Source organism: Mus caroli, unplaced genomic scaffold, assembly GCF_978045245.1.
Source record: "Mus caroli unplaced genomic scaffold, Mus_caroli_1 scaffold_18, whole genome shotgun sequence".
NCBI classification, from domain to species: Eukaryota; Metazoa; Chordata; class Mammalia; order Rodentia; family Muridae; genus Mus; species Mus caroli.
Genome location: NW_028227273.1, coordinates 81,267,174 through 81,285,802, shown reverse-complemented (window position 1 = coordinate 81,285,802; position 18,629 = coordinate 81,267,174). Strand labels below are relative to the sequence as shown.

Sequence of the window (18,629 nt, the reverse complement as noted above, 5' to 3'; positions counted from 1 at the left end):
GCTAGGAATTGAACCGGATCTATCTGTAAGAATAGCTAGTGCTATTAGCCTCGGAGCCATCTCCCCAGCCCAACTCACTTGAAAATTTTCAACCCACTTAAAAATGTAAGTGTGCCTACAGTCCTAGCTTTTGTGGGGCTAAGGTAAGGGGTGCAAGAGTTCAAAGTCAGCCTGCCTTAGAAAGTTAGGAAGAAAAAAGTAAGGAAGAAAAGAAGGAGTGAAGGAAGGAAGGAAGGAAGGAAGGAAGGAAGGAAGGAAGGAAGGAAGAAAAATAAAAGTCAAATACCCAACCAGACATCTACTCTAACTCTAAGAAAACTCAAAGGTAGGCCATACCCAGCCCATTTGTAGACTCCTGTTTAGAACATTCATGTTTGCTTTTACATGTTAATCCACGGTCTATATGACCAGCTGCTTGAGAGAAGGCAAATTTGTGGTGGAAAAAAATAGACTAAATTATACTATATCTCTTTTCTAAAATGCTATTTTTTATTTTACTGATATTTCAGCATTCCAATTCAACCTATAATACTGTCTTCTTTAACAGCTGTATGGAAAATTAAGATTTAAATATTATCCTCCGGGGGAAAATATCTTTTTTTTTTTTTTTTTTTTTTTTGGTTTTTCAAGACAGGGTTTCTCTGTATAGCCCTGGCTGTCCTGGAACTCACTTTGTAGACCAGGCTGGCCTCGAACTCAGAAATCCGCCTGCCTCTGCCTCCCGAGTGCTGGGATTAAAGGCGTGCGCCACCACGCCCGGCTGAAAAATATCTTAATATTGAGCCAGAAAATATATTTTCTGGAATCCCAGTTCATGGTAACATCTAGGATCAAATAAAGTTCTCTCATAAGCAGATGCTAAGAATAATGCTTTTAAAAATGCTAATGATATGTTAAATTTCTCATAGAAACTACAACCACATATTATTATAGCTAATCGAGTAGAGTATCAGATTTCATTAATGGTGTATTTTTGGCCACAGTGTGCCTCATGCTAGCCTGCTGAAACTATGGCGGTCCCAGTGACACTTTAAAGGATTTAGTATCTAAACAGTGATTGGTTTCTTTTGTCAAAAACATAAATCAATCTACAATAAACATATATTTTACCACTATTGTTTACTTAAATCTCTCTGAGCAAACAAAGAGCTTTAAATTAAGGATATTCATACATTTTAAGATAGAATCCTAGGCCAAAGTTAATTTAAGACAGATATGAATAACTTTAAAGTTTTCACTTCATGATGTTTAACTTTTCTTATAATTGATTGTGTTTTGTTTTTTTTAGTGACCATTAAATTAAAATTCACTTTTAAGATTCAGGTGTGTGCGATGGTTTGTGCCTATAGTCCTAGAACCTGGAAAGTTGTGGCAGAAGGATTAGGTGTTAAAGGCCGTTTTCTACTACACAATGAGACTGATGCTGGACCGGACTACATGAGGCTATTGAAAAAAAAAAACCCAAAACGTTAAAAAAGGTATTTTCTATGGTAATTAAGATTTACTTTTAGTTGTGTGTGTATGTATGCCTGTGGCCAAGTGTGGGTTTGGGCATGTGGGTGTAACACCCTAAAAGGCTCAGGGAGGCACTAGACCCCCTGAAGTGGGAGTTATGAGACGTTGTGAGGCTGCCCCTGATATGGGTGCTGGGAACTGAACTTTGGTACTCTGCAAGAATGCTGCACACCCTTAACCACAGAGTCATCACTCCAGCCAATCTGATTTATTTGTTTATTTAATTGACTCATTGTGTTGTTCTTTGCTGGCCTGTAACTATGTAGACCAGGCTGGCTTCTAACTCACAGAGAACCACCTGCCTCAGCCTGCCTAGTGCTCAGACTGAGTGTGTGCTACCACACCTGGCCTATCCTTGGTGATTTAATGAAACTATATAGTGGTGTTTTGCCATGTTAACTGTCATGGCTGGGCATCTGCACCTAGACAAAGTACACATGGGTGAACATGTTAAGTGGAGATATTTGTTTATGTAGTCTTGTAACTACTGTCTTATAAGTCACAAATAAAAATATTCTCTGGAGCTGGGCGTGGTGGCACACGCCTTTAGTCCCAGTTCTCGGGAGGCAGAGGCAGGTGGATTTCTGAGTTCGAGGCCAGCCTGGTCTACAGAGTGAGTTCCAGGACAGCCAGGGCTATACAGAGACACCCTGTCTCAATAAAACCAAAAAAAAAAAAAAAAAAAAAAGAGAGAAAGAAAAATATTTTCTGAGCATGTTCTTATGTTTCATAGCTTTTTTCAGGAGAAACAACAGATCAGTGTAGAAAACTTTAATATCAGTGAGAATTGCACACGTGGTCCTGATGTGGGTTTTTGTTGTTTGTTTTTTAAACAACGTTACAAGGAATGACTTGTTTACTTAAATCTGAGCAAAGAGCTTTAAATCAAGGATATTCATACATTTTAAGATAGAATCTTAATTGTTCAGGTAAGAGAACTGAGTTTCAGAAAGACAGTTGGGCATTAAATGGCCAAGGGCAGCTAGATGAATTAATGACTCTAAAGTCATATTGACTCCATCATTCCGAGATACAATTTCCAAGGAAGAGAAAAAATGCTCCAAGTTTCTGTAGGAAGTGGTGGTAGGAGCTCTGAGTGTCAGAGGGTATCTAGCTGGGTCTATGGAGATATTTGAGTCTAGATGGGCCATATTATCTTGCTTCCAGAAGGAATCTCAAATCTCAACTCAGGGCTCATTAGAACAGAACTTGATTTTTGTAAATATCACTGTGGGGACTTGTTGGCCTTCCAGAGCCCATGTCTTGTGACTGTGACTGAGCCCTAGCTCCTGGTCATTGTGACATCTCCTCCATGGTCTCTTTTTCTAGTTACTGCAGCAGGGTTAGAAAGGGCAGTACACTGCTTACACCAGAGGTGACACACTAGTTCTTCATGGCTCACTGAACAAAACAAGTCATGGAGCTATGGTTATTTTATACAGGGTGGAAAGTGCAATTCTGTGAGCTCAGCAGTGCAAAGTTGAAGCCTGTAAACAACAGAGGTGGTCAGGATTTCATCCGGTGAGTATGAAAAGGGGGCTTCCACGCAGAGAGAAGAGGAGGTATGAAGCTGGAGAGGTACAGGGAGGAGGATACGGGGAGACAGATACTCTGCTTAGAATTCACATACGACACTGTAAGAATATAACGCTTCAGAAAAAAACTGGATGGTTGGCGGCTTTGATGCTAGGGTCTCACTGGTGGTGAACACAAATGGAACACTATTGGGAGCTGTGCTTGAGGAGGCTTGGTTTGTGACGACCTTGGAAAAGAGACCCAGTCTCAGGGTCAAATGGGACCTGACGATTTATTTCAGCCAATGATTACCAATCCCAAACCAGCGTCAGACTCACTGAGGGAGACTGACACATAATATGACTATACATCATCAACATGGTCTCAAACTCACAGAGATCCCTTGCCTCTGCCTCCCAAGTGCAAGGATTAAAGGTATTCATCACCACTGCCCTAATTTGTTTCTTTTTGAGACAAAGACTATGTAGTCTGGGTTGGCCTTGAGCTGGTACTCCTAAGTATGCCCCACTATTCATTCCCAGCTTGCCCCCTTTACAATTTCTTAGATGCCACATTATCTTCTCATACTTTCCTTTAAGGTTACTAAAACACATTTACTTGTAAGCTCTTTTCCAGAACATGATTTTCATTCCTCTGGAATGAATTTCTCTCTAGGTTGCTGATTGTGAAGGTCTTTTGGCACCCAGTCTCTTCGTGTACTTTAGGAATTCCTGGTTTGTTAGCTTCTGTTATGTTCAGTACTCTCTTTGCCCAGCTTCTTTCTTGCTATAAGGAAAGCTGTGGCTAAGGGAGCATCCTGACGGATGAATCAGATCCCCTCACTGGATGGGCTAGCATAGTTACTGAGTAGATGCTGCACTGGATGAGCTAGCATAGTTACTGAGTAGATGCTGCACTGGATGGGCTAGCACAGTTACTGAGTAGATGCTGCACTGGATGGCTAGCATAGTTACTGAGTAGATGCTGCACTGGATGGCTAGCATAGTTACTGGGTAGATGCTGCACTGGATGGGCTAGCATAGTTACTGAGTAGATGCTGCACTGGATGGGCTAGCATAGTTACTGAGTAGATGCTGCACTGGATGGCTAGCATAGTTACTGAGTAGATGCTGCACTGGATGGCTAGCATAGTTACTGAGTAGATGCTGCACTGGATGGCTAGCATAGTTACTGAGTAGATGCTGCACTGGATGGCTAGCATAGTTACTGAGTAGATGCTGCACTGGATGGCTAGCATAGTTACTGAGTAGATGCTGCACTGGATGGGCTAGCATAGTTACTGAGTAGATGCTGCACTGGATGGCTAGCATAGTTACTGAGTAGATGCTGCACTGGATGGCTAGCATAGTTACTGAGTAGATGCTGCACTGGATGGGCTAGCATAGTTACTGAGTAGATGCTGCACTGGATGGGCTAGCATAGTTACTGAGTAGATGCTGCACTGGATGGGCTAGCATAGTTACTGAGTAGATGCTGCACTGGATGGCTAGCATAGTTACTGAGTAGATGCTGCACTGGATGGCTAGCATAGTTATTGAGTAGATGCTGCACTGGATGGCTAGCATAGTTACTGAGTAGATGCTGCACTGGATGGCTAGCATAGTTACTGAGTAGATGCTGCACTGGATGGGCTAGCATAGTTACTGAGTAGATGCTGCACTGGATGGGCTAGCATAGTTACTGAGTAGATGCTGCACTGGATGGGCTAGCATAGTTACTGAGTAGATGCTGCACTGGATGGCTAGCATAGTTACTGAGTAGATGCTGCACTGGATGGCTAGCATAGTTACTGAGTAGATGCTGCACTGGATGGCTAGCATAGTTACTGAGTAGATGCTGCACTGGATGGCTAGCATAGTTACTGAGTAGATGCTGCACTGGATGGCTAGCATAGTTACTGAGTAGATGCTGCACTGGATGGCTAGCATAGTTACTGAGTAGATGCTGCACTGGATGGCTAGCATAGTTACTGAGTAGATGCTGCACTGGATGGCTAGCATAGTTACTGAGTAGATGCTGCACTGGATGGCTAGCATAGTTACTGAGTAGATGCTGCACTGGATGGCTAGCATAGTTACTGAGTAGATGCTGCACTGGATGGCTAGCATAGTTACTGAGTAGATGCTGCACTGGATGAGCTAGCATAGTTACTGAGTAGATGCTGCACTGGATGGCTAGCATAGTTACTGAGTAGATGCTGCACTGGATGGGCTAGCATAGTTACTGAGTAGATGCTGCACTGGATGAGCTAGCATAGTTACTGAGTAGATGCTGCACTGGATGCCTAGCATAGTTACTGAGTAGATGCTGCACTGGATGGCTAGCATAGTTACTGAGTAGATGCTGCACTGGATGGCTAGCATAGTTACTGAGTAGATGCTGCACTGGATGGGCTAGCATAGTTACTGAGTAGATGCTGCACTGGATGGGCTAGCATAGTTACTGAGTAGATGCTGCACTGGATGGCTAGCATAGTTACTGAGTAGATGCTGCACTGGATGGGCTAGCATAGTTACTGAGTAGATGCTGCACTGGATGGCTAGCATAGTTACTGAGTAGATGCTGCACTGGATGGGCTAGCATAGTTACTGAGTAGATGCTGCACTGGATGGCTAGCATAGTTACTGAGTAGATGCTGCACTGGATGGCTAGCATAGTTACTGAGTAGATGCTGCACTGGATGGCTAGCATAGTTACTGAGTAGATGCTGCACTGGATGAGCTAGCATAGTTACTGAGTAGATGCTGCACTGGATGGCTAGCATAGTTACTGAGTAGATGCTGCACTGGATGGGCTAGCATAGTTACTGAGTAGATGCTGCACTGGATGAGCTAGCATAGTTACTGAGTAGATGCTGCACTGGATGGGCTAGCATAGTTACTGAGTAGATGCTGCACTGGATGGCTAGCATAGTTACTGAGTAGATGCTGCACTGGATGGCTAGCATAGTTACTGAGTAGATGCTGCACTGGATGAGCTAGCATAGTTACTGAGTAGATGCTGCACTGGATGGCTAGCATAGTTACTGGGTAGATGCTGCACTGGATGGGCTAGCATAGTTACTGAGTAGATGCTGCACTGGATGAGCTAGCATAGTTACTGAGTAGATGCTGCACTGGATGAGCTAGCATAGTTACTGAGTAGATGCTGCACTGGATGGGCTAGCATAGTTACTGGGTAGATGCTGCACTGGATGGGCTAGCATAGTTACTGGGTAGATGCTGCACTGGATGGGCTAGCATAGTTACTGAGTAGATGCTGCACTGGATGGCTAGCATAGTTACTGGTCAGACGCCTGCACTGGTGGCTTCTCTTCTGGTGCAAAGCTTTATATAATCACAGCTGGACGCTACACTTGGCAGGAGCTTTCTCTTCTCCACAACACTTCTAACCATCATTCCCCACCCAACAAGAGCCTTGCCCTGTATAGGATCTGTTTGGACAGGTTGCGATGCCCAGCAGGACTCCCCCTTCGAGCGCCTTCTTGCTGTTGTGTATTCCCTTTCTGCCAGAGGTGCTCAGCCACATCCCAGTTGCTTCCATTACTGGACATCCACATGTCCTCCTTATTCCTGGTGTCTATTTAGGGCAAGTATGTGGCAGTGGCAGAGCACTTCAGAGCACATATTCACAACACTGTATTCACAACACCATCTTAACAGAAGGCCAGAGTCAAGCTTCCACTTCTCATGGCGTTAAAATGTCAATAGCACGTTATAAATGTTTAAGTGGCATGACATTTTCTTTTCTTTTCTTTTTTTTTTTGGTTTTTCGAGACAGGGTTTCTCTGTATAGCTCTGGCTGTCCTGGAACTCACTTTGTAGACCAGGCTGGCCTCGAACTCAGTGCTGGGATTAAAGGCGTGCGCCACCACGCCCGGCTGGCATGGCATTTTCAAAAGCAAGCAAAACCCTTTTTGTTTGTTTGCTTTTTAATTTACAGATATGCAAGTAGCTAAAGAAGAGGTCTCTTCCCCCACCTCCCGCCCCTCTTCCCCCCCCCCCCCCCCCCCCCCGAGAAAGGGTTTCTCTGTATAGCCCCGGCTGTCCTGGAACTCACTTTGTAGACCAGGCTGGCCTTGAACTCAGAAATCCGCCTGCCTCTGCTGGGATTAAAGATGTGCGCCACCACGCCCGGCTAGAAGAGGTTTCTCTTAGGGAACATTCTTAGGCACACTTTCAGAATTTCATGAACAAGGCATTTCTCAACACTGCCTTTTGTTTCTCTTATTTTTATTGTTGGTGAGGCATTGTTCAATGGCATTTTCTTTTCAGTTGATATGTTCTGTTTCCTTCTAAAATAAAATCTGTGGCTTGTGTGGCTCATGCCAGTAGACTATGCTGAAAAGGTGGAGGCCAGTCTGGGCCACACCTTTTAAAGCTAGGTGTGGTACTGCACACTTTCAATACTCACACCAGGAGGCAGGGGCAGGGAGGGGCACGGGTAAGTGCAATCTCTAAGACTTCAAGGCAAGTCTTGTCTACATAGTGAGTTTCATTCAGATCACCCAGGGCCTAGTGTTTGCTAGGCTTCATACAGAGATCTTGTTTTTTAAAAAAAAGATTTAATGGGAATTTACATTTTAGAATATCAACTTTCCAGCAAAATTAAATACACACATACATTCTTTATATAGCCCACATTAAATATTACACATATGTATAATTTTAAAATTTTTTTAGGTGCATGAAAACATACAAAATAAGTTGATAAATTTGGTTTATTCTTTTTTTTTTTTTAACTAGGCAAAGAATTTTATTAACCCTTTCCAAACTTTATTCCCAGGCTTCTTCAGCTTTATTTGCTGCAAAGAATGAATTAGGTATAGCGAAAACTGAAAAGAGCTGGGCTTGGGCTTAAAAATATTAGAGATCTAGATTTTATCAGATCCATAATAAACAAAAAATTTTAAAAAAGCAGTCATGATATAAAATAGCAGCTCCTGTAATTTCTGCAAGGATCACCTTCTTCAGAAGTTGCTTCAATTCAGTTTGCCTCATTCTTAGAAGCCTCATCAAAATTCTCCACCAGATCAGGAACTCCATCATCATCATCCTCTCCAGTAAAAAGTGGCACTTTTCCATCCACAGATTGTTTGGGCAGAGCTTCAGCCAGTCTCCTTAAACTAGTCAGACTGTCTGCACCGAGCTGGTTGAGGATGCTGGGAAGCATTTCTGTCAGCTGCTTTGTCTCAGCGTGGCCTGTAATGGTGAAGGTGTTTGCTGCCAGAGATGCCTGAACTTTAGGGTTGTTAAAATGGATCACTGTTCCTTGGTTTGTAAACATGTTCACCTCTTCAATACCAGAGATATTGTTTACCCCTAACTTCTTTAAGGAGAACTGCAGTTTTTTATCGTCTGCTGTGGCTGTTCTGTGAACCACCTTCTTCTTTCTACGAGCAGTTCCTTTCCCACCAATGCGCACTTGTGCCTGCAGTTTGGCGAGTTTCTCCTGGTTCATGATCGTTTCTTTCATCTTGTCGGAGTGGAAATGGCGCTGCGCGGGGAACTAAGGTTCACGCTTAGGGGGTCTCGGGCAGACCAGCTGAGAGAAGGCGCACACACGCGGGGACGCAAGATGGCAGCTAGAGGGAGGCCGGAAGTCAATTTGGTTTATTCTTATAGTATGCATTATGCATGCAATGTCTTCCTAGTACTGGTGGAGGCTTTGTAAAGATTTGGTGTGGAAATAAGGTTTATCATGTGGCTTATCTTGGCAGCATTTTATTTTTATGTTTTCAGTTTTGGGTATTGAACACAGGTAGATACACTCTACTACTGCCTTGGCAGCTCCTGTCTATCCATACCAGGAAGAAGGTGAAGTCATACTAACACTATGTAGTGGATCTAACCATTTGTCATCAAGCTCCACTGTCACGTCACTCTTTTGAAACAGGGTCCTACTTTGTAGCCCTGGAACTCACTATGTGGACAGGTTGGCCTGAGTCACAGAGATCTGCCTGGTAGGATTAAAGGGCATGACCACTCCCTGCTTCTACGACTGTTTTCTATCACAATTCTCTATAAAGACAGCTTTCTGGAAATTTTACGAGGAATTCTAAATGTAACTAAATATCAGGCACTAGAAATATGACAGGGTAGAAAGATTCTAAGTAAAGTACACGACCATGGAAACCTAATCTAGAATTCCTCCCTCCCACCCTTCTTTTCTCCCTTCCCTTGTTCCTTGCATAAAGAAACTAATCAACGTTGAGCTTTCTAGCCTGCAGGTTCCGAAAAGGAGTTAGCTGTCTGGTCTTTAAGGTTAACAAGTTAGAATAGCTTTTGTATGTAGGGGCTTCTGTGGAAGACGATCTCTACATTAGGGCTGCCTCTGCCTGTGACTTTATTACATCCTTTAACTTTACATTTTAAAGACCATCCTTTGAGTTGATTTATCTATTAACATGGTTTGTAAGCCGATTTTTATAAGTATAGAACTGAAATATTTCAACATTCTACTAACTTGCCAAAGTATTGAAGTCACTGGGAGTCAAATGATCTGTTGATCAGTAGACAACAGTTGCTGTGTGTGTCATTTACTTTTCTGGGATGTGTTCATCATCTTTCTGGTCTCTCTTTCCTGGGGCTTGTGCAAACTGAGGCAGAAAAGGGTTTATTACATATAGTTGGTTGTGGAGATTTTCTTGAAGATTTATTTATATGTGTAAGTACACTGTAGCTGTCTTTAAACACACCAGAAGAGAGCATTAGATCCCATTTCAGATGGTTGTGAGCCACCATGTGGTTGCTGGGAATTGAACTCAGGACCTCTAGAAGAGCAGACAGTGCTCTTAATCACTGAGCCATCTCTCCAGCCCCAGTAGAATTTTTGTTTTTAAGAATACTTTACTGAAGATAAATTTCAAAGGGGATATAGTTCAGTTGATAGAGTACTTGCCTAGCATACAGGAAGCCAAGTATTCAAATTCCCAGTACAGCACAAGCAGGAAGTGATGGCATATAGATAGCCCTACCCCCAAAGCCCCAGCCCTGTTACTCTGGAGGTCTAGAGGAGGATCAGAGTTCAAGGTCATTTTTGGCTACATAATAAATACAAGGTCAGTCTGAAAAACATGAGACTGTCAAAAAAATAAAAAAAAAAAAAGGGAAGGAAAACTAATGTTTATTAACTTATTTGTTCTCACCTATTTTCCCCATTATGCAAGTACTGATGTTTTCTGTTTTTCTGTTTGTTTTTCAAGACAGGGTTTCTCTCTGTGTAGCCCTGGCTGTCCTGGAATTTTCTCTGTAGACCAGGCTGGCCTTGAACTCACAGAGATTCACCTGCTTCTGCCCCCTGAACGCTGGGAATAAAGGCGTGTGTCACTACTGCTTGGCTCAGTACTGATGATTCTTATTGTTTAATATACAACTAACATATTTTAATACCTTTAAAAGGGAAGATCAAGACTTAAGTATAAAGTGGAAACTTAAATCTTCAAAAACCGACTAACCGGATTACAGTCAGCCTCATCTAGTGCAGCCTTGTTTGACTTCACATACAGTCTTTCACTGAATCTGTGTCTGTATTGTACGTGATTAACAAAGCTCAGGGGGCTTTCAGGCTCTTCTTCCTTTTCCACATCCTGTTGTCAGCTGTGACCAGTCACCATGCTTATGGACAAAGAAGATCAGGGTTTCATCTTTACTGTCATCTGAGTATCTTTAAGCGTAAGAACCTAGGACCTCATGAACGTTGGGAATCTTTTGGCTTAAGCACCTGTCCCCTTCATATTCAAGACGTAGGCTGTTCTACAATGGCTACCCACATCCCCTCCATCTTTTATGGATATCACAACACATGACTCAGAACATTGTTTTGGTTCCCTTTTCTTTTTCTTGAACTTCTAGGAGGTCGACCTTCAATTCCTCATCCTCCTGCCACGCCTCCCTGTTCTTGGAACACAGGCCTGGCCTACCACTCCCCATTTATCGCCGCGTCTCAAACAATGAGGATTAGTGGGATAGTGGGCCAGCCTAAAGCTCTCCTTGGCTGAACACATAATAGTTCGGGTCTTTTCGGCTGTGAGAAAAATCACAGGTATTCTGTAGATTTCAAGCCGTTATCAATATACTAAATACTTACAATGCATTATACTTTGGGAACTGGTTCACTTGTCAAGATGATGCAGATGGAGCTTTTTAAAGTAAACCAGAAACCAAGGGCAGCGGACATGGATTTAGCCCTGCACTGTCTGTTGGCTTCTTTACATACATATTTCTTCCCATAAAAACAACGCTGCAGAGATCCATTCTCGGTCTCTAGCAATACTGACTTTTCCCTTTAACAACACAGTGGCATGGGTGTTAGTTGTCTAATTGCTAGCTTTGCAAATTCTGTAAAAGCCAGTTCTTCAGCAGGAATACAGCTCATGCTGTGAAAACCAGTTTACACTGGCTCTGTCAGGGGAACTCTGAGTGTGGAGGCTAGTGAGGGCCTTGAGCTGCACTGACAGTCGAGTCCACTCAGAAGCACAGGGACTTTAAAGGCACAAAGGCACAAAATGCTAGGACGGGAAGACACATTCATGCACATATGCTTTTTTTTCAAATCGCCCCCCTTTAACTTCCAGAAGAGGACGAGGGGTCTATAGAAGAATTCATTCCCCATGGCACCAGCTCAACACCAGGCTCCTCTGCTGAAAAGCCTCCTTATGTAGCCTTGCTGCGCTAGTGCGGTTGCAGAGCAAACGGAGACAAAGCCCAGCCTGGAGGACAGATGCTCTTCTTTCCGACAAAAGAAGAAATCTAACTGGTAGAGAGAAAACACATCTTCTCACTGGAAAAGGGAGAGAGAGCAGAAATAAAGAGGGCATGTCAAATACAGCGTATTGCTCTCTTAGCTCCGGTGAAGGCTTTCCCTTAGAGCATGCCAAACACCAATTTTACCTGGATGAACAGGGGAAAACAGCTCTTTCCGGATGTGTTCTCCAGCGAACAGATAATTTTTGGCACGGAAGAGGCAATGAAAAAGACAAAGAAACAAACGTTCTCTAAACCCCAGAGCATTTGCTGTTCAAGTTAATTTTTGGGTTTCTAGGTTCACCGGGAGGCTTTAAAAGATTAACAAAACTCACGCTAGTGTCTCTCTCTCCCCGTTCGTTCTAACTCAGGTTCGCTCTTTTCCCCGAGGTGGCATGCACTCCGCGGAGACACAAAGGGCGCCGCCGCTCCCTGCCCGGGGCTGAGGAATGCGGGGGATCCAAAAGGCACCCAGAGCCGGAGGAGGGCTCGGAAAATATTTGCACTGACGCGCACACACAACCATAATAATTTATCTTTTCTCCGGAGAAAGGTCAGCTGGGATTTGACCCCAGCAGCCAGCGCAGCCCAGGCGTCAGGGCCGCGGCGGGATGGCCGGCCAGTTCCGCCGGCCGCGCAGCCCACGCCCACCTGTCCATCCCGCTCTGCAGCTCCGGGTCGCCCCGCCCGTCAGGGCGCCGCCCCTCCGCTCGCCGGCTCGTCCGCCACCCCTGAGCCTGCCCAGGGCGGACCCAGAGCGGCCGCAGGACCGAGCGGCTCGGGTGAGGACTCACGCCTCCGGCACAGAGCGAGTGCGGCCCGCTGACACCCGACGCGCCCCTGCACGCACGCACGCGCGCGCGCGCGACCACGCGGCAGCACCTACCGGCGCGGCGCGCGCTCGCGGGGACGCGCACGGCGGGCGGGCGCGCACGGCGGCGGGAGGGCGGGGGGCGGCGCTCGGCGCACCGGCCGCGGCTGAGGCGGGCTGAAGCGGCGCGGGCCGGACGCGGGCCGAGCCCGGCGGAGGACGCGCGGCGGCGGCGGCGGCGGCGAGGCGGCCTGCGGTGTTCCGGCCCGGCTGGCCGTGGGGAGGAGCGGCCGCGATCATGTCGGCGGGCGGCCGCGACGAAGAGCGGCGGAAGCTGGCCGACATCATTCACCACTGGAACGCCAACCGGCTGGACCTGTTCGAGATCAGCCAGCCGACCGAGGTGAGCGCCGCCGCCGCCGGGGTGTGAGGGGAGGGGGCCCGCGCGCGGGCCGGCGACGCGGAGGCCGCGGGAGGCAGAGCGCGGTGGGGTCCCGCGGCCGCCCCTCCCCCGCTGGCCTGCCCGCCCGCCCGCCCGCCGGCCCGCGGACCCGCCCTCGCCCGCGGCCCTGTCCCCTCGGCCTCCGCCCACCGTCCTGGCCAGCGGGGACCCTAGGGACGCTCGTCCTTGTCGCCTCCTGCCGTGCCCCGCCGCCCGGGCGGGGTCCAGGGCGGCTTGGTGGCCGGCGCAGCGGGCGGGCCGGCCACCTGCGCGCGGAGACGCACCTGGACGTGCACTTGTGTCCCCGGGACTCCGCCTGGCCACCCACGTGTGTCCTCAGACCCCACCTGTGTCACCCGCATCCTTTCCAGGCGCGCACTTGTGTCCTCAGGCCCCGCTTGCGCCCAGGACTGCACCTGGCCGCCCACCTGTGCGGCACGACCCACCTGTGCCCTCCCGGCCCTTACCTGCCAGCGCACCGGTCCCCGTCGCGGCCCACGCAGGCCGCGGGCCTTCCCCTGCGGGGTGCGCTCCTTGCCGCCGGTTTCTTTGATGGCGTCTTCCTACGGTCGGGACGCGGATCTCGGCCCCTCCGAGGCCACGTGACCGGCCGGTGCCCGAGGCGGTGTGAGCCCCGTGCGCCCCACGGCGCGCGTGCATTCTAGCCTAGCGGGGCCGGGTGGCGCGCAGCGGGCAGACCCCTGCTCCAGCCCCGTGCGCTGGCGGTACGCAGCGGGGCTGCGGGAAGAGTCCTGGACGATCTTGGGGGTGGGGTGAGGGCAGGTATCCAGCCAGCCGGTTGGTACCGGGGAGACTGTTGGAGGAGCACCGTGGCCGGCGGGATGCCTCGGGGAAGCCTCCCGTGACAGCGGGCGGGCCAAAGGGCGTTTGGTTAAGTTGTGGGTGGGCAGACCTGTTCCACGCGACCCCACACTTTACCCAGGACTTGTGCCGGATTTGGAAATAGCTCTGGCTTTGAAACCTAAGAGGTGCTTGCTGAAACACAGCAGCCAGCGCTTAGCCGCGAACACACATTTGGTAGATCTGAGCAGTCTTTTCAGATTGACTTTCCCCCTTTGACTTAATTTTGCCGGTGGAGGAAGGCAGGTTTTCCTCTCCTTCCCTCGCACCTTCTTGTGAGCACACTTGACCTAGTTAGAGCCCTTTCTCTCGATCCCTATTTGACAAGCTAAGGTAAATTATTAGGTTCAGGTTGCCAATTTGAACACCGGTGGATGTTAAGTTACTCCTGATTCATAATTCATCTTCTGTAACGATTTTACGAGTTGTATTTTAGTAAGCAAATTTACTGTGTAGTTAGTGTTCATTCATAGCCATACTCTTTAGAAAGGAGCCGTGAATCAATATAGTTTCAGTATTATTTTGTCTTTCAGAATAATTAGCTTGATTTTTTTTTAAATGGCAGGATAAACTTTGCAAGTAAAATATTGCTAGTCAAGTGAATTCCCTTGTTCCTCCCCCTCCCCCAGAGTTCTTATCTGATTAAGAAAAGATGTGTTTTCTGTTGAGAAGTAACAGCTTAGTGTTTTAGTCTTAAATTGAGGAGTTAGCTTTAAAACATTTTAAATTAAATATTTTAGATTTAAGTGGATTCTATTCTATAAGCATTCACTTGAAACTAGCATTTTGGAGAGATGGACAGTAAAGTTGCATGTTTTGTGGAATGCTCCCCCCCCCCCCCCCCAGTTTTCTGCAGGTAAAGAGTTGTGTAGACAATGAAAAAAAATTAAGGACTTAAATGAAATTATCTTTTTCATTATCCTCTCTTACATCTGAACATTTCTATTTTTAGAAACAACTTGTAATTGAAAGCCTTTCATAATGAAATTAATTTGTTTTCAAAATGTCTATTTATTATGTAATGGCTAGCTCACATTTTCTATTTTGTTTTTTAGAGAATCTTTGGGTACTATTAAAATTATTCTATTCAATTTGGAGCTAAGTTTTTTATTAGCACACTATCTCATATAAGTAAGCTGAGTTCTATCAGTAGTGTAAGACCAGTCGCTGCAACCTGCTGTGTCTGAGCTGCATCTGCAAACAGTTTTACCATCCTCTGTTTGCTTCTTATTCCATTTGGCTGTTACAATTAAGCAGTTTTCTACAAGAGGATAAGAAGTACACCAACCCCTGTAGATAGATGTTCAGTGACCATTGAAAAGATTCACTGCAGAAGTTGATTTGTGGGCAGGTTTAAGCCTTGTATTTGTTTAATTGGGCAGTCTTTTATGCTTGTTGGTGAGAGCATGATGAGTGTTTTCTTTTGTTTGTTTATTTTGGTACAGTGTTGAGTGTCACCTGTGACTTGGTTGTGTCTGGCGGTGATAGCCACTGATGAGTCTCTGTGGGTTACATTTACCTGTAAAGAAAATGCATCATCCTGGTTAAGCCTGCACTTCCCTTCACGCTCACAGTTCTGTGTAAAGGGAGCCCGTTCTGGGAACCAGCAAGGTGTTGCTGAGCAGTTTTCAGTCAGTCCTTAACTTGGGACTTGTGTACTTCTTGAAAATAAGAGTTAACAGTCTAAACTCAACGTGAACATTTTATGACTGGGAGATTGATGTTAACTCAATTAATACCGTGCCCACTATAGAAACTGATAAACATTTTCTCAAAGCATAACTGGACTTTTTCCTTTTAAAATTAGGGCTTTGAAATTAGGGATTTCTGGTGATTTATAATGGGAGAGTGCCCCTTTGAATCTTTGTTATTTTCCAGTACTGTTTAAGAAGTCTTCTCTGGTCATCCACAGGCCTTACCTAGACTTGTCATCAGAATTACTGTTTCTTTCTCCCTCTTCATTACACAAGGCAAGAAATGAAATATTTATCTTTGCACAATTGCTGTCTGTCACAGTTGGTACTTAGTAAGCATAAAGAAAGAAATATTGAATATTCCTGGCAAAAAAAAAACTTATAAAAATTCATTGAAAATTGTTCACATAGTAAAAATTTGTTTTATTCTGACTTTTGCATAAAGGTTATGCTGATAAACTTTGCTAAGTTACTGACTTTAGCTTTATGAGATACTTTTTAGTCATTCACTATTTATTTAATTCATTGTTGCCTTTTTGCCTCTGGGGAGAAATAACCCAGAATTTGTGTACACCCACATGTTTTTTTATTATAGGTGAACATGATTCATTCTAATTCCTTGGTTAATTTTGAGAAGTCAATGTGATGATATTACAAAAGATGTGTGCAAAAAATAACATGGAGATTGCCACGAGAGGTGGACTAGGAAGTGCTCAGGAGAAGAGGTGGTAACTGCATAGCTTATTATAGCTCCATCTGTCTTCCAGCCTGACACTTAGGGGTGATGGTGCTTTGTCATGCAACCGATTTATATTTGAAAACTTTGAAGGTAACAGTTGTAGTTCAAGTATTGGTCCTGATGAAAATCTTTTTTTTCTGTGACTATAAATGAAACAGGTGGTAGTTGTTGGTGAGCCTTAGTATTCATAGATCCTTTCTTCCTTTTCTTTTTCTTTTTCCTTTTCTGTCATGACAGGGTTTCTCTGTATAACCACCTTGGCTGTCCTGGAACTCACTTGGTAGACCAGTTTGGTGTTAAACATTGAGAAATCTGCCTGTCTCTGCCTCCCGAGTGCTTCTGTACCACCGTGCTCAGTCATTCTGCTAGTGTTTACTTTTACTGTTACTGTTTGAGACAGAGTCTTCCTGAGGAGCTCAGACGCTCCTGCAGCTAGGGATTCTCTGCCCCAGCATCCTCAGTGCTAAGAGTATAGATGTGTATACTTGGCTTTCTTTTTCTTCCTTAGCTTATTGACCTGTAGTGATTGTTATGATTCTCTAAAGTCTTTATGTCCTGTAATAACTGATGTAAATTTTGTGTTTATATAGCTCTTATCTAAATTTATGTACATAAAACAATTTCAGATGATGGCATTATCCAAAGTATTTTTTTAATTGGATATTTTAGTTTATATTTCAAATGTTATCCCCTTTCCCTGTTTCCCCTCTGCAAACCCCTATCCCATCTCCCCTTACCCTCCTTCTATGAGGGTGCTCCCCCACCCACCTGCTCCCTCCTCACTGCCTTAGCATTCCTCTACACTGGGCATCAAGCCTTCACAGGACCAAGGGCCTCTCCTCCCATTGATGCCAGATAAAGCCCCTTCAGCTCCTTCAGTCCTTCCCCTATCTCCTTTATTGGGGGGTCCCTGTGCTCAGTCCAGTGGTTGGCTGAGAGCATCTGCATCTGTATTGGTCAGTATCTAGCAGGGCCTCTCAGGAGGCAGCTGTATCAGGCTCCTGCCAGCAAGCACTTCTTGGCATCAGCAATAGTGTCTGGGTTTGGTGTCTGCATGTGGGATGGATCCCCAGGTGGGGCAGTCTCTGTTCCACTCTTTTCCCCTGTATTTCCTTTAGACAGGAGCGATGTCCAGAGATATTTTAACAGGTTAATGTGTAATTGTTAGATGGTTGAACTGCTAAAACCTGTTTTCCTGAACATCTAACTTGTAAATACTTTATATCTTGCATTTCTGTTTGAAGTTCACACATAAGTGGAAGTAGGAGAACTGCCAATGCCTATAACATTAATTTCTTCAAATCCTATTTTAATGATGGTTCTTAAACGCTTTAACCTCCTATACAGCCCACTACCCACCAGAGGTAGTAGAAAAGAAAGGTTATGGGGGAAGTGGACCTGTTTAGAAAGGTACTTTGTAGCAACTCCCATCTGTGTTGTCTGGAAATTGGCAGTTCAGTTCACAGGTTAGCAGGCAGCTGCAGCTTGATGCACAGGCAAACACTTCATGGATACACCAGCAGTCCAGTTCAGATGAGTCAGGATAGTTAACACGAGTCAGCAGTGGTGGCACTATCTAGGAGAGACAGCTAGGCCACAGCCTTGGCTCCAGTCAGCAGGAAGGACCAGCAGGAACACTAGGAGAAGTTCTCAGCTGTGCCTCTCAGGGAAGTGAGGATCAGCGAAGACTCGAGATCTGCAAGCATTGCACAGCGAAGTGTTGTACCAGCAAGTGAAGCTCTCTGGCACTCTGTGGGGTCCTATTTATACTCTCCAAACGTCATGTGTCCTTCAAGGGTCTTGCCTCAGGACCTGCATTCAATCAGTCTGAGTCTGCTGAAGTGGCAAGAAACAGCACTTATGGTGCATCTCTCTCTCTGGGTCCTGACAAATGCAGCTCAACTAAGCAATGTAAGGCAGACCACTGCCTGCATGTTGTTAGCGAAGAATCCTTCATCACGTGTCCTTTCACGTTCTTGCTTTAACAGAACATCCTCTCTCGTGTCTGCTTCAGCGAAACATTCCTTCAGACTCTGCCTTAGTCTTTCACACCTGTGTCCATTTTAATGAAACGAAGTGTTCCTTCACTTATTTGCCCCAGCAAAACACTGACTTTCCAAAGAACCCTTAAATTTCCATTTCAAATGCTTGATCGATATACCCCATTTTTCACTATCAAACATATACTTAGGTACCTTTTGACTCTAGAGGGAAAATCGGAACAACCTATAATAGGAAGAAGAGAAAAAAATAATTTTGACAAGGAAATATTTTTTCATGGTAGCCA

General features: G+C 45.5%; 2 protein-coding genes and 1 pseudogene across 22 annotated transcripts in view; 1 reads left to right on the top strand and 2 right to left on the bottom strand.

Annotated features, from left to right (window-relative positions):
• The window catches only part of LOC147000554 (uncharacterized), a 129,237-nt gene extending 115,284 nt beyond the window's left edge, over nucleotides 1-13,953 (bottom strand). For all 3 annotated transcript variants that reach the window (XM_085833223.1, XM_085833224.1, XM_085833226.1), the window contains exon 1: nucleotides 13,516-13,953. In XM_085833223.1, the coding sequence (XP_085689349.1) occupies nucleotides 13,516-13,708 (193 nt within the window). In that variant the 5' untranslated portion in view covers nucleotides 13,709-13,953. The remainder of the gene's footprint in view (nucleotides 1-13,515) is intronic.
• Nucleotides 7,904-8,664, bottom strand: LOC147000555 (transcription factor BTF3 pseudogene; annotated as a pseudogene).
• Afdn (afadin, adherens junction formation factor) overlaps nucleotides 12,764-18,629 on the top strand; it is a 146,719-nt gene continuing 140,853 nt past the window's right edge. For all 19 annotated transcript variants that reach the window (XR_015045980.1, XM_021150044.3, XM_029471162.2 and 16 more), the window contains exon 1: nucleotides 12,764-13,009. Coding sequence is in view for 18 of the 19 variants with exons in the window: in XM_021150044.3 (XP_021005703.2) it covers nucleotides 12,905-13,009 (105 nt within the window). In the remaining variant the exon portion in view is untranslated. The remainder of the gene's footprint in view (nucleotides 13,010-18,629) is intronic.